Here is a 21,016-nt window from a genome sequence, read left to right on the forward strand (position 1 = left end):
TCCTAATTAGCTATTTGAGGCAACGCATAATGGTACCGGGGCAATCTGGCTGCCTGTCAATGTATCTGGGCTGCAATCTGAGAAGGAGGTGTGTGTGTGTGTGTGTGTGTTAATAAAATAAAAGTAGTAAACTACAATCAGTTGTTTAAAATACAAGTGAACTGAAGCATCACAACATAAAATTGTACAATTTGAAAAACTGAGATTTGCTTGAGATTAAAATGTAATATTTACATTTAGTGTTTTAAAGATTAATTTAAATTAGCATTTAGACGACGGCAGAGATGAAACAGAGGAATTTGGCATGAACGTAAATATCCTGTGTCAGTCAAAACAGCAAAAAAAAACTTGTTATTTCAGTCTCATTGAGATACTTTTATTGTTTTTTAATCAACATATTGAATCAGTTTTTATTTAATTTTTTTCTGCTTTCATTTTACTTTCCTATTGTGAAAATGAAAAAAAAAATTATCCTGGCAACTAGCTGAAATAAAAGCAGTGTAATTTTTCATTAATTAACAAAAAGTCTTGGGAACAAGTTCTTAATTTGTAGCTACTATATCTTATTTTTTTCCCTTGTGTGGGACTCTGTACCCAATAATAACAATTATCAAAATAAAGCACGTATTCACCTGGTCATGTGATTCTCTGTTTATGAAAAGACATTATTCAGCAGGTTATTCAGTAGGTGTTCGTCTCCACGGGGCAGCCAGACACTTATATTTGAACTTAAGTGTCAACTAAAAAATGGTTCTTATGTGCATTGTAACATCTCGACTCAGCTCCCACTGGGGGACGCTAGGTGTGAACAGAGGAGACGACTTTCCTGCCCACAGAAAGATGGATTACAGTGATGGATGGAATCTGATGGAAAAACAAAAGAAGCCAGTGCTTTCAAAAGTGTTGTATTGTCTGCGGGTCAAAAAGAGCATCCTGTGAATTTTGGGCACCACTTTTTTCCATCCATTCATTTTTCCTCCCATTTCAAATTAATTCCACCACTAGTTATGCAAGTCCACATAGAAATTTGGTGAGTGAATGCAAAAACATCGCAATATGTTTCCTCCCAGCACATATTTTTCAACAAGCTTAACAAAACAAAAAACAAGCTTCTATACAACGCTAAATACAGGGGGAAAAAAATGTGTTTTTTTGTGTTTTTTTTTTATTTTTATTATTGCTTGTAATTTATTTTGTTTATGTCTATTTTTTATCTATTTTTTTTTAAATGGTATTGCTATATGCAATAGTTTTATAAATTTTTTATATTTATTTTAACATTTAAGTTTTTATCATTTATCTTAAATGGAATAGTGTTAATTATCATATAAATTCTATTACATAACAACATAAACTAACATTTATATAGAAATTCATGAAATTTTGCTGGTAATAGTGTAAACTACTGAAATGTTGCTTTCCTGACAACCCCACCCTAATAAAATAATAATAAAACCAGACAGACAGACACAGGACGTAAACAAAACAAAAGAAAGAAAATGGAACAATGCATACATGTATGCTTTTGCAGTGTGAGTGTGTACTTAAAGTATCCTAATGAATGTATTCTGCTGTCTGCATGTTCGGGTGGGAGGTGGAGCAGGGGGTGGCATTCACTTTGAAGGCCATCGTTTGGTGTTGACAGGAGTTCCTCCTCTCTCCACGCATGTTTTTTGGGGCACTGTGTGCTCCTTTCATGTGTTCAGGAAGCTGCTCACGAAGAGACACAACAAACCCCTCACTTGCCTCTCTGATCTTCACTGGTCCATTGTTCAAGAGTTAATTAAGAATCATGCAGCACGGCAGTTCATACATACACTCTCTCCCACACCCCGCAAAAACTTTTTTCACTGTAGTATTGTTGCTGCTGTCGCGGCCATGTTGTGGAGATGCTGTGTGTTTCATTGTGAAAGCAAAACTATTTTGTTTGGCCTTCCAAAAGAGGAAACAACTAGAAATCAGTGGTTCAACACAATTCCTGAACAGTTCAAGCCAAATTTTCAGATGTGTGCAGAGCATTTTGCAGAGCAGGTGTCTGTTTCTACAGTGGGGCAGTTCCAACTTTGCAAGGACGGTCTGGCGCTTCTGACTCACAGTCTGTAAGTATGTTTTCATATTTAAATAATTTGTCACTGATGATTAAAACGTTAGTTTTGAGCAGTGTAGAGTAGCGCTTGTTGTTTGTCGTTTACCCCGATCACAAATTCAGACATGGTTTTATGTTTATGCAGCGTGATACGCAACAGCGCGTTAAGACAGTATAAGTCATTATTATCAGTAATTATGTCCCTACTGGAAGCAACAAATGCCTCATTTGTAATGGGTTTTACTGGTTTTGTCTTGTAGCGCCGGGACACAAGGCATCACGATGTTAAGGGGTTTAACATTTCCGTCACATGCTTGAAGCATTCAGCCAATCACAACGCATTGGATAGCTGGCCAATCAGCATACATCTCGCTTTTTACTGCTTTAAGGCTGCGACTTCACTGTCCTGTGAAAAACTCCCGACTGCGCTGTTTAGGTGTCCAAAAGTGACAAAATTTTACACTTTACACAGAGATCTGTCGAGGAGTTGATGTCTGTGGGAAAGACAGCAGTGGGGCTCATAAAGGGAGGTGTGAGGTAAAATAACTGACACTGTAAGGATAAAACACAAGCTCTACAATCTGACATCATAAAAGCCTTCAGGCTAGGAGAAGGACGGTACCATTTTGACAACATAAACAGTGCTATGGTAACAGATGGGCTAATACAGAGCTGCTTTTATTGAAACATCATTAGCAAGGTAAGCGTGGTAACAGATTGGGTTATACAGAACACTAGAGAGAGAGGCAATTACAGGCCAGCCAGCGGTATAATATGGCACTGACATCATAAAAAATTACATTTCTTCCAAGTTTTCATATAACAAGCTAGTTTTTTTCTAACAAGCAGTGGTTTAGCGTATCAAAATGTTACATCTTTTTTTTTAAGTTAGCTGATTAATCAAACATGCTCTCCTGAAACAGTTCAATTAGACAGTGAATTGAATCATTCAGACTATGGCTGCATGATATATAGGGCACAACAGGATAAGAAATCATTGAAGGACTTCCATATTTGCGCTCCGTTTCCAAACACTTGACAAAATGACAAATTATTGCATGCTTTAAAAGAGATCCACCAGACATGTGAAATTATATTACTGGATGCTTGAAATTGAAAGTGAGAATGTGCATTTTAAACAGCTTATTGTACAGGTTGGTAAGTTAATTACCATTCTAATCTAATGTGCTGTCACAGCTCCAGATTTATTTGTTCATTAATGACATCATCAGCGACTAGTCGACTTCGACTCGACTTTCATCACATTAAACTCGACTTTGAAAATCAGAAGTCGTTCATCCCCTAAAATGAAGGTTCATCATTTGCATGCATTTTAGGTCCTGTCGGTTTAAACATTCAAGCGATTTTACATGCAAAATTGTCAAAATGCATGTCTCTGCAAGTATCCAGTTGCTTATGGCTTAGGTGAAAAGGTCAACAATTGAGAAAGAAAACCAATGTGTAACAGTATATTGGTTCACAGCATTTTAATGTTCCTGTTGCTTTAAATGTCATGAATGTTAATCAAACAACAACAAAAGAAAAATCGCCTTTGTAGCTTCAACAATGGTTTATTCAATTTAATTTATACAGTGAAGAATATGCAGTGTTGTTTTACATTGGATTATTCAATTTCTGTTTCAGAATAGTGAATACTGTCAGACTTACCTGAAAAATATAAAGCACTATTTATTTCATTGTTATCATTTTTATATTTATCTATGCTTGTAATTTGTTGGTCATTTTTATTTTATTATTATTATTATTATTATCATTATTATCAAATAGAGCTATTCAAGTAATCTGGTGATATATTTATTTATTTATTTTTTCATATCACAGAAAAAAATAAATATTGCCATGTGAGTTTTTTCCAATATCGTGCAGCCCTTATTCAGACAGTTTATGTAAATGAAGTATTTAAAAAAATTATTCAACATTTTAGGTCTTTTTATAGCGCAATATAATACACTTATATAAATGAGGGCGTTCTGCTAGTTTTTTAAAGTTGTATTTTGTGTCTATTCAAGTTTAGTACTACCCTGATTGTGATTCTTAGTGTTTTGTGATGGAATATTGCAAGATAGCTACTGTTTGCTAGTAATATGAGTACTTTATAAACAGTGTCTCGACTCCAGTTTAGCAATTTTTAATTATGTGTTGACTGGCATGTTTTATGGTAAATGATACTTAAACCAAATTAAAGTCCAAGTTAAAGACTCTTGACTACATCTTTAAATCTAGAGTAACATACTTAACAGGTTTTTTTCAGAATATAACAAAATATAAATAGCAGGAACTGATTAAGGAAACTCTTTGTCAGTGTATGAACTGTGAACAACCCTTGCCTCCTAGGGGAAAAACAAAATAAAGTCAAAGTTCTGGCACTCTGACAGCACTCAAAGATATGTGAGTGGTTCATTTCTCCTTCCGTCATCTGCTCTAATCAAACTTCAAAGAACATTATTCCATAATAAGCCATTACAATAAAGTGTGATCTTCAACCATGTTACAAATTATCTTACAAATGATCAGTTTTACATGTCCATCACATAAAAGAAACTCACTTTAGATAACAGATACCACATCCAGAAAACAGAAGTGATTCTTATCTGTTCTTTGTCAGAAAAGTCTGTTTGTGCAAAATGTGAGAAGAAGCCAGATGCCATGAATTTACAAGCCCATGAAAAAGAGATTAGAAGATCCTTGCAGGATGCCTCAATTTATCATATAATGCTAATAAATGCTAAATTAGGTAATCATCAACTTTTTTTGTTTTTGTTTTGTTGTGGTAGAAACTGAGATCTAGCTGAAATGGACTAAAGGACCAGAACCTTTGAATACTTGACAGAAAATACATCACTGGACACCTTCCCAAACAAACAGTGATCAGTGAAAAATTACAACCGGATGGTGGTTCATTGGCTTATTAAAAAATAGTTGAAAATAAATAATTCAATAACAACTCACTCCATAAGCACGTACATTATATATATATATATAGACAGAAGGCAAAAGGGCCAACAAGTGCTAAGCATCTCTCGGGGAACTCCTTCAAGACTGTTGGAAGACCATTTCAGGTGACTACCTCTTGAAGCTCATCAAGAGAATGCCAAGAGTGTGCAAAGCAGTAATCAAAGCAAAAGGTGGCTACTTTGAAGAACCTAGAATATGACATATTTTCAGTTGTTTCATACGTTTTTGTTATGTATATAATTCCATATATAATTCCACATGTGTTAATTCATAGTTTTGATGCCTTCAGTGTGAATCTACATAGTCATGAAAATAAAGAAAACTTTGAATGAGAAGGTGTGTCCAAACTTTTGGTCTGTAATGTATATATATATATATATATATATATATATATATATATATATATATATATATATACGCAACGAGTATTGCGCAACGAGTGGTTAAATCTTCCATCTTTGAAAGAAACCTTTTCATAGAAAAGCCCAAATCAATTCGGAACATGCACACACTCTCAAACACAAAAAAAAAAAAAAATGACAATCATTCCATCATGATAAAGAAGCATATTTTTATGCAAAATCTCACACACAGCCTCATGCTAACATGCCGCACCACAGACGCAGAGGAAGATAGTGAAGCATGAAATGAACTTAGGTGTGAACTTTGACTGGCATTTTAAAGCACAGATTTATGGGGCCCACATCTAACTATGAGTTCTGCAGAATGAAGAATAAATAAGGGCATACAAAAGAGGCATCACACACACACTCATATCATGCTTACACATGCCAAGCCAAACACCGCAGGGGGTCCTCTCAAACTTTGCCAACAAGACAATTACAGGTGGGGCTGTCAGTTGACCCACTGACCAAGCAGACAGTGACACTGAAGCCAAGGCCGGTGTTATGGATCAACTGGGTATTGTTTTATCTGGGGATGTGCATGTGCATGTGAGATATTTTACACCTTATTCCGGCAGATTCGTCAATAGCGAGTGTAAATTTGAATGAAAAAGACGTTGGTATGGTGATATGATTCACAAAAAACACCCATGTTATCTTTGCACATTCACTTCTATGGAAAATGACAATCACTCAAATAAACATATATTTCATGTGTAATTCACTTCATTATACACTGAGAGAAAATAGAGTTATTTAGCAGTCTGTTGTTTGCAAATAGTGATAGATTTTATTTACGCTATTTAAAAATAGCTGTATATTTGGATTTACGTGTAAATAGGCAGATACTCTATAGGCTACATTATACAAAAAGTATGCAATAGTTAAAATGAAAATATTTATTTAAGTCATCAAATGGATGCTGCCTTATGGGACTAGTCCTCTCTACACCTACCACAACCCAAAAAAGTAACAAATAGCAATTTTTGGTGATTTATTTCCACCTTTCCTGCTAATGTTTTATCCATTTTATTGAAAATAAACACATTTTGGATCAGCTATGTGATGGGGGAAAATAAGATGAATGAAGTAGTTAAAGCTGGATTCGAACTTGAATCAACCGTATTCAAAGTTGCTGATGTGCATTTTAGTCCCCACCCCACTGACGTGGACATGAACTGCTTGATTTTGATTTATCGTAGCTACATTAAATATTGAACTAAATAATAGTTTATACAGTATATTATATTTAAATTGTTTAATATTGTTGACAAGGCACCGTCTGAGTAAACAAGAAATATATATTTTTTTCTTTTTGAATCCGAGTAATGTATTACTTATTAAAATATTTGTGTCAACAATATGACCACATAAATCCACATCAGTAGCACAATTTGCTTTATTTACACTAATTCCACCGACCTGGCTGGGTCAGTCATAATCATCCCAGACTTGGCAACACTGAAGGTGGTTCTGCTTGTTCACCGTGCTGTTCTATGGTGACATTGTGTGAAAGTACATAAAAATAATTTCAGTGGTTATGTGATGATAACTATATATTATTTTGTATTCTATTTTCTATTCTATTCTATTCTATTCATTTTATAATTCTATTCTACACACAGTATCATCTGAACATATAAAAAACAGACATGTCCTTTTGTTTTATTTGTCCGGTGAATTATTTATTCCAGAGAGCATGAAAGCACTTTATGCCCAATGTAAAATCTGCTTTCTAGAGCATTCTAAATAACTGGATTAAATAGCAAAGTTCTATTTCCTGTGCTGAAGGTTACTAAGCCTGTGAGTACAAAGGCAAAGAAATATTGTCCTGATCAGGTGATAGCCAGATGTGTTCATATGTAGATATTCAGAGCCAGTGCAATATGCCACATAATTATTTCTTATCTGCTAGCTTGGAGTCGGCCTGACATTTCATGTAATACCAGGCAGGACTGGACAGAGAGGGGAATTACTTTGTCTGGAATATTCCTGGATGTTCTTTTTCCACACAGATTCAGCCGTGTGGATTCCAAAATGCTCTGACACCACACAAATGCCAATGCACTCAAGCATTTATGCAGTCACACATGCACACACAGTTACACAGCCTTTTGCTCGAGCCCTCTTCAGCCTGTATCCTGTGTCACACCCTACAACACTGAGAAGTTTCCTCTTACTGTTGGCAGTCTGAGATCAAATAAAAATAAAAAAGGGATGGCTGTAAACTGGCCAGTGTGAACTCCCAGAAATAATTTTCACTGCATATCCTGCAAGAATTGAGAGGGGACTGGAGAGACTTCAAAGACCATTGACACAATTCAAACACTGTTAAAATAAAAGCTAATTATAAAAAAAAAAAAAAAAAAAACACATAAAAAATACTTAAAATATTTTGGGGGAAAAGAAAGACCATTTTGCTAGACGTCTTTGTAAAAATGGCTGAGAAATGTTAGTTCTGTAAATCGTTTTCAATAAGTATAATTGTATTTATTTTAAGTGTGTGTTTAAGTTTGTGTTTTGGGCCACTGTAGCTATATTACTGTCTACTGTTTCAAATTCAAAACCATTTATTTAACCTCCTATAGAACATAAAAGTCAATAGATGCATTTGAGAAACTGATTTGATGGTCAAAAGGTAAAACAAGTAATATCAGCTAAAAAAAAAAAGAAAAAAGAAAGAAAGAAAGAAAGGAAGAAAGAAAGGAAGAAAGAAAGAAAGAAAGAAAGAAAGAAAGAAAGAAAGAAAGAAAGAAAGAAGGTTCTTCTATAAACCAAATGGACATTTAAAAGAGAATCACATGTGCCTCTAGGGCAGTGGTCTCCAACATGGTGCCCGCGGGCACCTGGTAGCCCGCGTGGAGTCTCTGAGTCGCCCGCCGAGCACGTTCTATAAATAGCCTGAATTGTAATCTTTCTTTTTTTTTTCTTTTTTATGATAATGGCATAAAATGAGAAAATAACTATTGGTGACATTTCATATACCATTAAAGCATAATAAAATAATTCAACAATTTAAAATATTTAGAATCTGCACGTCTCTCTATCTCTCTCTTTCTGCGTCTCGTGCGCGCACCTCTCTCTCTCTCTCGCTCTGCGCGCGCGCATCTCTCTGTCTCTCTCTCTCGCTCTGCGTCTCGTGCGCGCACCTCTCTTGTTCTCTCTGCGTATCGCGCGGCAGAGGAGCAGCGTTTAAATTTAGTTAAACACAGATATTATGTTGCTTTTCTAATTTTACATGCAAGTACAACCCGAATTCCGGAAAAGTTGGGACGTTTTTTAAATTTTAATAAAATGAAAACTAAAAGACTTTCAAATCAAATGAGCCAATATTTTATTCACAATAGAACATAGATAACATAGCACATGTTTAAACTGAGAAAGTTTACAATTTTATGCACAAAATGAGCTCATTTCTATTTTGATTTCTGCTACAGGTCTCAAAATAGTTGGGACGGGGCATGTTTGCCATGGTGTAGCATCTCCTTTTCTTTTCAAAACAGTTTGAAGACGTCTGGGCATTGAGGCTATGAGTTGCTGGAGTTTTGCTGTTGGAATTTGGTCCCATTCTTGCCTTATATAGATTTCCAGCTGCTGAAGAGTTCGTGGTCGTCTTTGACGTATTTTTCGTTTAATGATGCGCCAAATGTTCTCTATAGGTGAAAGATCTGGACTGCAGGCAGGCCAGGTTAGCACCCGGACTCTTCTACGACGAAGCCATGCTGTTGTTATAGCTGCAGTATGTGGTTTTGCATTGTCCTGCTGAAATAAACAAGGCCTTCCCTGAAATAGACGTTGTTTTGAGGGAAGCATATGTTGCTCTAAAACCTTTATCTACCTTTCAGCATTCACAGAGCCTTCCAAAACATGCAAGCTGCCCATACCGTATGCACTTATGCACCCCCATACCATCAGAGATGCTGGCTTTTGAACTGAACGCTGATAACATGCTGGAAGGTCTCCCTCCTCTTTAGCCCGGAGGACACGGCGTCCGTGATTTCCAACAAGAATGTCAAATTTGGACTCGTCTGACCATAAAACACTATTCCACTTTGAAATAGTCCATTTTAAATGAGCCTTGGCCCACAGGACACGACGGCGCTTCTGGACCATGTTCACATATGGCTTCCTTTTTGCATGATAGAGCTTTAGTTGGCATCTGCTGATGGCACGGCGGATTGTGTTTACCGACAGTGGTTTCTGAAAGTATTCCTGGGCCCATTTAGTAATGTCATTGACACAATCATGCCGATGAGTGATGCAGTGTCGTCTGAGAGCCCGAAGACCACGGGCATCCAATAAAGGTCTCCGGCCTTGTCCCTTACGCACAGAGATTTCTCCAGTTTCTCTGAATCTTTTGATGATGTTATGCACTGTAGATGATGAGATTTGCAAAGCCTTTGCAATTTGACGTTGAGGAACATTGTTTTTAAAGTTTTCCACAATTTTTTTATGCAGTCTTTCACAGATTGGAGAGCCTCTGCCCATCTTTACTTCTGAGAGACTCTGCTTCTCTAAGACAAAGCTTTTATAGCTAATCATGTTACAGACCTGATATCAATTAACTTAATTAATCACTAGATGTTCTCCCAGCTGAATCTTTTCAAAACTGCTTGCTTTTTTAGCCATTTGTTGCCCCCGTGCCAACTTTTTTGAGACCTGTAGCAGGCATTAAATTTTAAATGAGCTAATTAAGTGGATAAAAGTGTAAAATTTCTCAGTTTAAACATTTGCTACGTTATCTATGTTCTATTGTGAATAAAATATTGGCTCATGTGATTTGAAATTCCTTTAGTTTTCATTTTATTAAAATTTAAAAAACGTCCCAACTTTTCCGGAATTCGGGTTGTATGTAAAGTATATCATTCAGTCACTATTTCATATTTATGCCATTGTTCTTTCTCCCTTTCCCCCCGTGATTTTGTCTATATCGCGAATATAAGACGACCCCCCATTTTTTAGGACAAAAAAGCCTATTTTTAGGACAAAAAAACTTGTCTTATATTCGGGTATATACGGTAATTATGTATTCAATAGTCATAATATTTAACAATATTACTGTTTGTTGTTGTATTTTTCAAAACTTGAAACTTTGTGTGTGTGTGTGTGTGTGTGTGTGTGTGTGTGTGTGTGTGTGTGTGTGTGTGTGTGTGTGTGTGTGTGTGTGCGCGTGTGTGTATGCCTATATCAAACAAGTAGCCCTCAAGACTATTTTATCCCTTCAGGGAGCCCTCACTCACAAAAAGGTTGGAGACCCCTGCTCTAGGGGACACAAGAGGAACTTGAAGTTTATTTACTACTGAACTAGTTATATCTACATAAAACAGTAAATAGGTTAAAGTCTCAATATGCAAATTCTTTTAAATATTTCACGACATCTATGTATATCAGCAACCATCAATACAAGCCCTTTAGAAAGACAAATGCAAAACAAGTGCTTTGTTTCAACATCAAAAGCCTGAGACTGAGAATAAAACAATTTAGGAAGACCTTATCATAGTCATATCAGCTGAGCACACAGCGTAACAGTGAAACAGCCTGGACGCAAACAATGAGTTTAAACGCTTACTGATTGAGAATCAGATAACAGGGATCACCGGAGGAAACATCAATAACACAATGCAGTACTTGGCTCTCTCAACCTATCATCTCCTTTGGTTTATATTCTGGTTCTCATATGGCAATGGTCGGGTTAAAAGGTAAAGAGGAAAACAAGAGCAGCATGCATAAAATGTCCATCTCCCAATTTGGAGATCTGAACCTCTGTGAGGTGAGTGAACCCAGGGCAGCCGCTTCCGGGCACATACTGTTAAATATTATTCACACTTGACGTTTGGAATTTAAAGGCTACTGGTTAACAAAATCATGCTATCAAGGTCTTTCTGGGTGGGGGTAAATGTTTTGAATTATATCATTATCCTCTATATTTTTAGGCTATTAAAAAATATTCTTAAATTCTTACTAAATGTCATACTTTATTTCAATAAAACTGTTTCACTGCTTGTTATACATTGGGGGGAAAGTCTGCCATGTTAACCGGTGTGACCAGAGTCATCGCAGAAGCATGCAGGAAATAGCAAATGACACCATTTATGAATTATGAATTCATAATATTTGTAAGAATTACTATGTGATATATACATGTATACATAATTAAAAAGCTTAGTTACATCCAATGCAACTTCTGTTTATTACAACATTATAAATGTTTACAATTTAAATGAATTTAAATATTTAACGTTTATTGAAATGCAGACAATTCAAGGAATCAGGTGTGAGTTGACGTAAAAATGTTCGACAGATGCCACCCGCCCCCATGTTTCGTCACAATTCTCTTGTTGTTATGTTTTGATCAACGGCTTTGAATTTCTTGTAAACTCTAAGCATACGAAAGTACAAGAAAAAGACACAGGAGCAAAAGTGAATGAGAAACTATTAAAGGCAATAAATCTTGAGTGATTTATGGTGACTGCTGTGGCATGTGCTAGGCAAACCTCCCCTGCAGGGTTGAGAGTGAACAAATGGAGCAAGCAAGTTGAACCAGGACTTCCAGTAGGCCTTCAACTCCACTTCAACCAGCCTTGCTTCTCATGAGAACTATGAGCTTTTCTCTGGTAGGGGTGTGAGGAAATAATTGTCCTCAGAATAAATATCTGAACAGTGCCTTTGGGCATGCAGTCACATTTAAAGTAACCTGAAAGTTCAGATGAGCTCATAACAGTGTGAGGCTTATAGAGGCATATCTCTCTGTAAAGAGACGATACATTCTTTAAAATAAACATTCTTTCCAATTGATGATTCCATGAAGAACACTTAACATCCATAAAACCTTTCCAATGCACAAAAGGTTCTTCAGATTATTGCACATGACAGCATGAGACTTATTGATGCACTTTACTCAATAAAGAGAGAGTACATTTAAAAAAAAAATTCTTGGCATTTATGGTTCTACAAAGAAACATTAACAAACATGGAAATCTTCCAATCCACAAAAGGTTCTTTATAGTGGAAAAACTGAAAAATACTAAAAAAATGTTCTTCAATCTAAGAAAAAAAGGGTCCTTTTAAAAACTGCTCATAACAGCATAATGCATTTGACTCTAAAGAGAAGTTCCATAATTTATTTGGCATCTATGGTACCATGGAAAAACCTTTAACATCCACAGAACCTTTCCACTGCTCAAAAGGTTCTTTATAGTGGAAAAAAGCTTCTTAAGATTATTCAAATGTTCTCCACACTAAGAGAAAATGTTTTTATTTTTTTTTTAAGAACTGTTCACTGAAAGATTCTTCGAGGAACCCAAAATGGTTCTTCTAGGCCATTGCTATGAAAACCCCCTTTTGGAATGTTTATTTTTAAACTTTAATAGTTTTAAAATGTTGCATCCTTTCAAGCATGTATAAACCTTGTTCATAATACTTCTTTTGAGCCCTGGCATATAAAATAACACCTAAGTGGCTTATGCAACTACCAATGGAATGAAGCAATCGGCCACCGCTCTGAATAATCGCCATCTTTATTTACCAAGACAATGTACTTTAGTCCAATCAGACGAGGTTCACCCATTCTCATCCTTGGTTATGATTCTCATCCCATAGCAGCCTACCTCATTGACCTTTCACAATGGCGGCTGCAGGCCCAGTGTTGCTCATACGCGCATACAGATACACAGCTGCAGGGGTTAAGTGCTTAAAATGAAAATGGCAAACTGCAAATCCATCTAGCTTTGCTTAAGATGATCCTGCTTTAGATGATCCATGGGTTTTCAGGAGGTCTGGTCACAAGAGAGTTCAGGGAAATGACTGACAGCAAAGGAGAGCTACGTATTCTCATTACAACCATCATCTAAAGTTTCACCCAGCATTTGATGGATAGGGGAATGCAGGTGTTTTCAACCTGCCCAGTGAATGGACTTTAAATTTCTTACGTCACAACAGAGAGCTTATAGAGCCTTAGAAACTGTACTAGTGGCTATTATAATTGATGACAGCCATTTCAGTGCCTCTCTTTGGACAATGGAGAGGAAATGACGGCCGCCCCCAAGCGCATATTCGTCTTATTAAATGTGATACCATAGACTGTGTAGTCCTTCATCACAAAATTCTGTTGAGTGATCTTGCAATTGAAGCAGACAGCCGGTGGAGTGAAAGAGGTTGGCGTTAGACATCACAGATTAATTCTTACTGGTTAATGGTTATCGTATGATTTAGGGTTAATGCTGGAAATTTGTAAATGGTTAATATGTGTTGGAGCTTTGCGACTAGTTAAATGCCAGTCACTGTAGGCAATGAAGTCTTTGTCCATTGTCCCGTGTTAAGCTTCCAGGCATTCCATCCTCAGGCATTGTTCAGGTGTTAAGTGCCCTGACATTGAAGTGAATGAACTACTGAGGGGAGAGCTTCTTTATTGTTTGAAGAGAAGAGACCATTCCTCACTGATATCTGCCGAGGGAATCACTGGTAATAAATAATAAAACAAAGGATGGTGCAGGCTGAAAGCAAACCTGGTGAAAAAGAGTGAAGCCATTAAAGCTGTGGGCATGAAGAAAGACTAATTGCCACCTGCGAGCATGTGCTTGGCAGAAAACTGCAAAGAAACGTCCTATCACACGCTGGGCTGTGATACTGACCGCACATTTCCTGTAAGAAACCTAGTTTTAAACAAATTTTAAGATTTTAGAACATTTCAATGAGGAATAAGGTTTCTTTTTTGTGCACTTAACAATACATACATGGTCGATTTTCAGTTCCACCATAATTAAAATCACATTATAATTAATAATAACTCTTGATGTTACATACATATCAAATTTAGATTAATTTGTTATGTATACATTTCACATATCGACCCAAAGTTTGCATATTAACCTAAACCTTTCACAGAACACCCTTTGGAAGGTACAGGTTGCTGGACTGAGCACTTCTAAGGATAAAATATTAATTTGATTTCCCAAAATCGGAGAAGCTTGTGCCAACAATTCAATTTGCATTGTTTTGGAATTATGTAATATGTTTTATCTACAGTGATCAAAATTATAAACGCAAAACTTTTGTTTTTGCCCCTATTTTTCATGAGCTGAACTCAAAGATCTAAGACTTTTTCTATGTACACAAAAGGCCTATTTCTCTCAAATATTGTTCACAAATCTGTCTAAATCTTTGTTAGTAAGCACTTCTCCTTTGCCAAGATAATCCATCCACCTCACAGGTATGGCATATCAAGATGCTGATTAGACAGCATGATTATTGCACAGGTGTTCCTTAGGCTGGCCACTATAAAAGGCCACATTATCTCTGTGCATTAAAAATAGCATCAATAAAATGCACCTGTGTTCATTGTCCATAACATACACCTGCCCATACCATAACCCTACCACCATCATGGGCAATTACACAGAAATAATTGACTAAGGGGCCAGTGCTCCTTACTAACACAAGCTGGTGAGGATAAATGAGCTCTAGTATGAACCAGTGAAGTGCAGCTGGGCCATTAGGGCAGCCTGGTAACTGAAACTTATTGAGTGCTGCAGTTCCCAGATTTACCAGCAAACTGAAAGAAGGTGGGAATCTCATTTGAAAATCAAGAATAATGAAAACTCGGCCAATTTAATCCTACAGGCCACCCATACTTTAATAGAAGCCGATAAACAGTAACCCTCTGTAGCTTCTCATCTAGAACCATATCGCTTGACACTCTAAGTTCAGGTCTGGTATCCACCACACATCTCTAGCTGGAAAATCATCTTTTATTTTCCCAACTGCAGGGAAACCAGGATTCCCATGGCCAATGCTTCCAGAGTCATTAACCACTTCAGCTGTTATTTTGATTTTTTGAGAATTAGGCATATGCAATATTGGACCCATCGGTGGGTCCCCAGAGTTGATGTGGTTAAGCCATCAGCAAAGGGGCCGATAGAGGCGTAACCTCCCTGACTTGACCCCATGGCTTTATCCCTGACACCTGGAACAGACCACACAGGCCAAACAGACAGAGTGAGCGAGGCAGCCAAACTTGCGATGAGTTCAGATAACCACCGCTGATGAGAATGAGTGAGTATATTAGCAAGCTCTGGAAGTACTAACTAAATAACACATCTTAGGGTGGGACGAGGTCATACGCATCTACTATCATCAATGCACACCAACACATAAACCCTCTCTTTATTCCCTGAGGTAACCTGGAGAGAAGAGAACTTGGGGTGGGGGTTCAAAGCAAACCGGAGGGCTTGTAATCCTACCTAAGCATGAGATCTCTCTTGAAACACATCCACAAAAGAAAGTGAAGGGAGGGGGAAAACCTGAGGCTAACCCAAACAGCAAGTCAGACAACAATAAAAAGTCGACAGCCTATATTTAACTGTGGTGGGAATTTGGTGAGGAGTATACCGGAACACTTTGAATGCACGATGAAGGTCAACTGGGTCTGCACTTCCTCAACAGACTACACAGAGAGTCAGCTGAACTGTTTTCTCCCCCCAATGTCGACCAAGGTAAGCATTGTTTCCCAAAACAATGGGCCACTTCCAATAGCCTTCTCCCTTGTCCACGAACTCTCGCGTACTGAGTAAATACAGTGTGTGAAAGTAAGAAAAACTGTTGATAACTGTAGAAACGGAAGGAAAAAAAATCTAATCTAATTAAGAAATCCAAAAATGGCTGATTGTATGAGTGAGCCATTGAATCGTTAATTCAAGCAATTCAATTCAATAAGTGACACTATTTATGAGTAAGAACATCAACACTTATATTATAAAAGTAAAAATCTACACTAGAAATGTAACCTCACTGTTGATAAGAATTCCATATTAATTTCTGTTTCAGATAAGACTTTGTTTCAATAAATTTGGTGCTAATTTTTTCATCAAGATTGCTATTTGTACATCATAACCAGCCACTTTCTGCACTGGCAAGCATAGGAGAACATTGTGCCACACAGCTGAGCTCATATCTCACTCCAACCATCCCACTCAAGGCTTGATGAGGTTTCATAAATTTTTTGACCACACATCAAACATCCAGCAATGAGCATTTCAAACATCATTTTGTGCTGAAGCCATGCTCACACTTTAATCCAAGCCTATATGCATTTCAGACTTAATATGATTTCAATGCATTACTGATCGTTCTAAAGTGCAACAAAGCCAATTGTTTGAAAAAGAGGTAATTTAAATATTTTCTCTTTGTGCTGATATAGTAAAAAAGATTAGGAATATCGGATAGGATATCGGTTTTCTGATAAGAGAGTCATAAAACTACAAAGTCAGAGCTTGTTTGAGTCAACTTTTCATCAAATAATGAGATTTTAACACAATTTGGCCTTTAAGAGGCATCCAATGCAATACATCTGATTTATGTGAAGCATTCACAATGCTTTAAAAAGAACAGAGTGACAGAATGAAACAAGGAGAACTTCTAGAGCTTTGAGGCTCAAGTGAAAGTCAAGTGCTTCTTGAAACTAACAAAAGGTTCATGCAAAACAGTTCCTTGAAAGATAACATTATATATAAGTAACACAAATGCTACAAATAGCAAGTCAACTGATCTCCCCTGTCTTGAATGTGATTGTTTGTTTTGCAAGGCACTGAAATGATGTTTCTCACTCACTGACCTTAAAGGAGGCAGGGTCAGACAGAGAGAGGGCTTGTCTCCTCAGTTCAGCTATAGTCATTTGACATTGCTTGCACAGATCTGGCTTAGTCTCATCCCAGTCGGAATCAGAGACGCTCACAGCTCCTGCGCCTTCAGGTGGGGGTCTGCTGGCACACCTTTCCTCCTCCGCTGACAATCTCTTCCTCTGGCTCAGCTCAAGAGAGATTAAAGACTCTCCACTCGAACAGCCTTCCACCTTTATGAAAGACAACAAAATCAAGATGCAGAGAGACCCCATATATTTAACATCTGTCAAAAATGGCTAATTATGAATGTAGAACATGCAGATTACAGTTAACTGTATATTACTAATTGTTTATTATATTAATAGCAATTCTGTGTAACTTTACTTTTTTAAAAGTGTGATTAAACTTTCTAAACGTGTTGCAAATTACTTAACAACCCTGCACAAACAGCCAGCTTGGGAGTTCCAATAGACTGTAACTTCTCAGCGTCAGATGTTTATTAAAGGACTTACAGTTGACCGGCTGATCTTGAACTCTCCTTGCGCCTTCCCCTGTGTTAAATCCATCATCTCGGTATAAATAATCAAAACGCGAACATCTAGCGCAGTTTATTGCGTTTCTATTTGTATACACGCATTGATTAGGAACACAGTTCATGGATAGTCAATCGGAGCCCAAAGGTAAAAGCATAAGTCAATTCCCGTGAAGTTTTGCTTTGCTTTAGTTCCATGACGACGTGCGTACGCGGGAGTGTTTGACTGCTGTCAATGTGCGCTTCTCAGTCACTTGGTTGAAGGGGTGGAGCTGAGCATTCAGTAGCTGTTCAGACACTGTTATGCTGTTTCAGAGAGATTTGACCGCTTTTGCACAAACAAAAAGTGAAAATAAAGTTGATTTCAATTAATTAACGAATTCAATGCTTAATTCTGTGTTTTGTATTAAGGGGTGTGCCTTAAAAAACAAACTCATGTGAACTAATAAAACTTTCAAATTGTTTAAAATCTACATGACTGCATGTCTGATATACAACTGTTCGTAATGTTTTTTTTTTTGTTGTTGTTGTTGTTGTTTTATTATTATTATTATTATTATTATTAATTTGTATTATTGTAAGTAACATCCCGTACACTCAACTTACAAATCTGTATGTCTGAAAATAAATAAATAAATTAAATAAATAAATATAAAATCCTGCCGACATAAATTACGTCATCTTTTATGTTACAGTTCACTTGTGTCGACTGTGAGATTCAGATTACGGGTCTGTTGGAGTCTTTTGCTTTAATACTCTAGCGCCACCCTCTGGTTTTTAACTTAACTGCATCTACTCACCTCTCGGTTTGCAATAAATTGTGGGAATGTTAAAAAAATTAATTACTCATCTCTAAATAGTTTGTGTTGCTAGCTGGGACATATACTGTCAATATCCAGCCTAAAAAAATAAATAAATAAATAAGAAAAAAAAAATCTGTGACCGACTAAAAACCATCAGTAACGGACAGTTTAACCTGGGCGAAGAAAACTGCTAAATCTGTTGACAGAAATATGGATTTTTGTGTGTGTGTTGCCGTCTAATATCTGTCTAGACTCATAACGTAATCTCTAAAATACTGTTTCAGAACCTTTATTTAAACATTATTGTCTGTTTTTGTGAACCTCTTAATAGTGGTTTGTTAACACATCAGATTGATGTGTTATTTTCTTATTTTCTTATTTTCATGCTTTAATCGGAAAACGTCAAGTTGTAGTGCATTTTTATTACTGAGTTTAATTACTGAAATCTAATCTTATGATCACTGAAAAACTTTTAATCGAGCACAAAGTTCACTATCAGATGAAAAATGTTGTACAAAATGAAAGGTTTTATCTGATATACTTAACTGTATTTTAATGTAATGTTTTTTGGATGTTTTTAGGGAAGTTGCTAAAAGCGCAACTGATGGATGAGAGCTGTTCGTGGTGCTGAAATGAACAAACCGCTACACATTATAACCAATGAAATGTTAGGATTCGTATATGCGGTCCCCAAAAATATCATAGCCTTTAAACGGTACTTTTTTTTTTTTTTGAAGCGAAACAACCCAAATGGAGTCTAATGAGCTCTAAATGGTTCAACTTGTGGAGTCTTTAGTATGTTCTCAAATGCTTACCTTGGCTTTTCGCTTTATTAGATGGCTAGTAAATCCAAAAATGATGTCAGCATCCACGAAAAACGTCCCCAAGTCAATCAGACTGGGCTTCTGCTTGTCCGACCCAGATGACCCGTTAGAGTTTTGTAAATCCATTGTGCCGCTGTGGATGTATTTCCTCGCCCAGTTTACAGTAAACATGCAGAAGTCATCGCAGCACTTTGGAGTTCCGAGCCATTGTATAGATGGTTCTCTCTAATTCCAAAGCAGTGTCGTGGTTTTATGCAGAGGTTCCCTCTCAGGTACATCCAACTGTTGACTCATTTAAATCGTCCGGTTTCTGTTCCAAATTACTTGCCGCGTATAAAATCATACATCCAAATTCTGGCACTCGTGAAAGCACACAAGAACCCCATACAATCCATAAGTGATCCATGCGCTCCTAGCATACATCCTTGGGGGATAAGCTGTCCACGCCTTGTCTAGTCTACACTGCAGGACTAGGAGTGAACTCACACGAGCCTGTTGAGGAGACTACTTTGAACAGCTCTCTCTTTCTCTCTTTCTCTCTTTCTCTCTTTCTCTCTCTCTCTCTCTCTCTCTCTCTCCCTCTCTCTCTCTCTCACACACACACACACACACACACACACACACAAATCCTAATGGCTAGTGTAGTCCCTCTTGCGCTTGATGCTCATCCGGTGTGCGCTGCTCGCTGCAATTCATCGGGTGTGGCCTATTTTACATCTTCCATTTATGTCTAAAATTTTAGAAAAAGTTGTGTCTGCTCAATTGAGCTCCTTCCTGTATAAAAATGATCTGTATGAAGAATTTCAGTCAGGTTTAGGCCCCACCATAGCACAGAAACTGCATTTAAAATTACAAATGACTTGCTTCTTGCATCGGATCAAGGCTGCATCTCATTTCTAGTTTTACTTGATCTTAGTGCTGCGTTCGACACCATAGATCACAACATACTCATAGATAGATTACAAAACTATACAGGTATTCATGGGCAGGCTCTAAGATGGTTTAGATCCTATACCTGTCCGATCGCTACCATTTTGTTTATTTGAATGGGGAGGCATCTCATTTATCACCAGTAAAATATGGAGTCCCACAAGGATCCATCCTAGGTCCTCTTCTAGTTTCAATATACATGTTCCCCTTGGTAATATTATTAGAAAATATGGAATTAGCTTCCACTGTTATGCTGATGATACTCTATATATCTCAACCAGATTCAACTTCTAAATGATCTAAGCTAACAGAGTGTGTTAAAAACGTAAAAGATTGGATGACCAATAATTTTCTCCTATTAAATTTGGATAAGACAGAGATATTAATTATTGAAAAAACAGTACACAGAATCTTGTAGATTACAATCTGCAACTAGACGGATGTACTGTTACTTCCTCTACAGTCAAAAATCTGGGTGTTATATTAGACAGCATCTTGTCTTTTGAAAATCATATTTCCCATGTTACAAAAACTGCATTCTTCCATCTTAAAACATTGCCAAGCTACGAAACATGTTGTCTGTTTCTGATGCAGAAAAGCTAGTTCATGCATTCATGACCTCTAGACTGGACTATTGTAATGCACTTCTAGGTGGTTGTCCTGCTTCTTCAATAAACAAGCTACAGGTAGTCCAAAATGCAGCGGCTAGAGTCCTTACCAGGTCAAGAAAATTTGATCATATTACTCCAATTTTACAGTCTCTGCACTGGCTACCTATTAAGTTCCGTATCAGTTACAAATTATCATAACTTACCTATAAGGCCCTAAATGGTTAAGCTCCTGCGT

The 21,016-nt window shown here is 37.0% G+C and overlaps 1 protein-coding gene across 3 annotated transcripts in view; it reads right to left on the bottom strand.

Moving 5' to 3' along the window:
* The window catches only part of LOC132111722 (kinesin-like protein KIF26A), a 109,873-nt gene extending 90,208 nt beyond the window's left edge, over window positions 1-19,665 (bottom strand). For 2 of the 3 annotated variants that reach the window (XM_059519286.1, XM_059519285.1), the window contains exons 1-2: window positions 19,232-19,665; window positions 17,075-17,311 (exon numbers count right to left, since the gene is read on the bottom strand). In XM_059519286.1, the coding sequence (XP_059375269.1) occupies window positions 17,075-17,311; window positions 19,232-19,411 (417 nt within the window). In that variant the 5' untranslated portion in view covers window positions 19,412-19,665. Of the gene's footprint in view, window positions 1-17,074; window positions 17,312-17,593; window positions 17,841-19,231 lie in introns of those variants that run through there. The other variant, XM_059519287.1, reaches the window with a different exon arrangement.
* Between the last annotated feature and the right edge of the window lie 1,351 nt (window positions 19,666-21,016).

Source organism: Carassius carassius, chromosome 31 (assembly GCF_963082965.1).
Source record: "Carassius carassius chromosome 31, fCarCar2.1, whole genome shotgun sequence".
Taxonomy (NCBI): domain Eukaryota; kingdom Metazoa; phylum Chordata; class Actinopteri; order Cypriniformes; family Cyprinidae; genus Carassius; species Carassius carassius.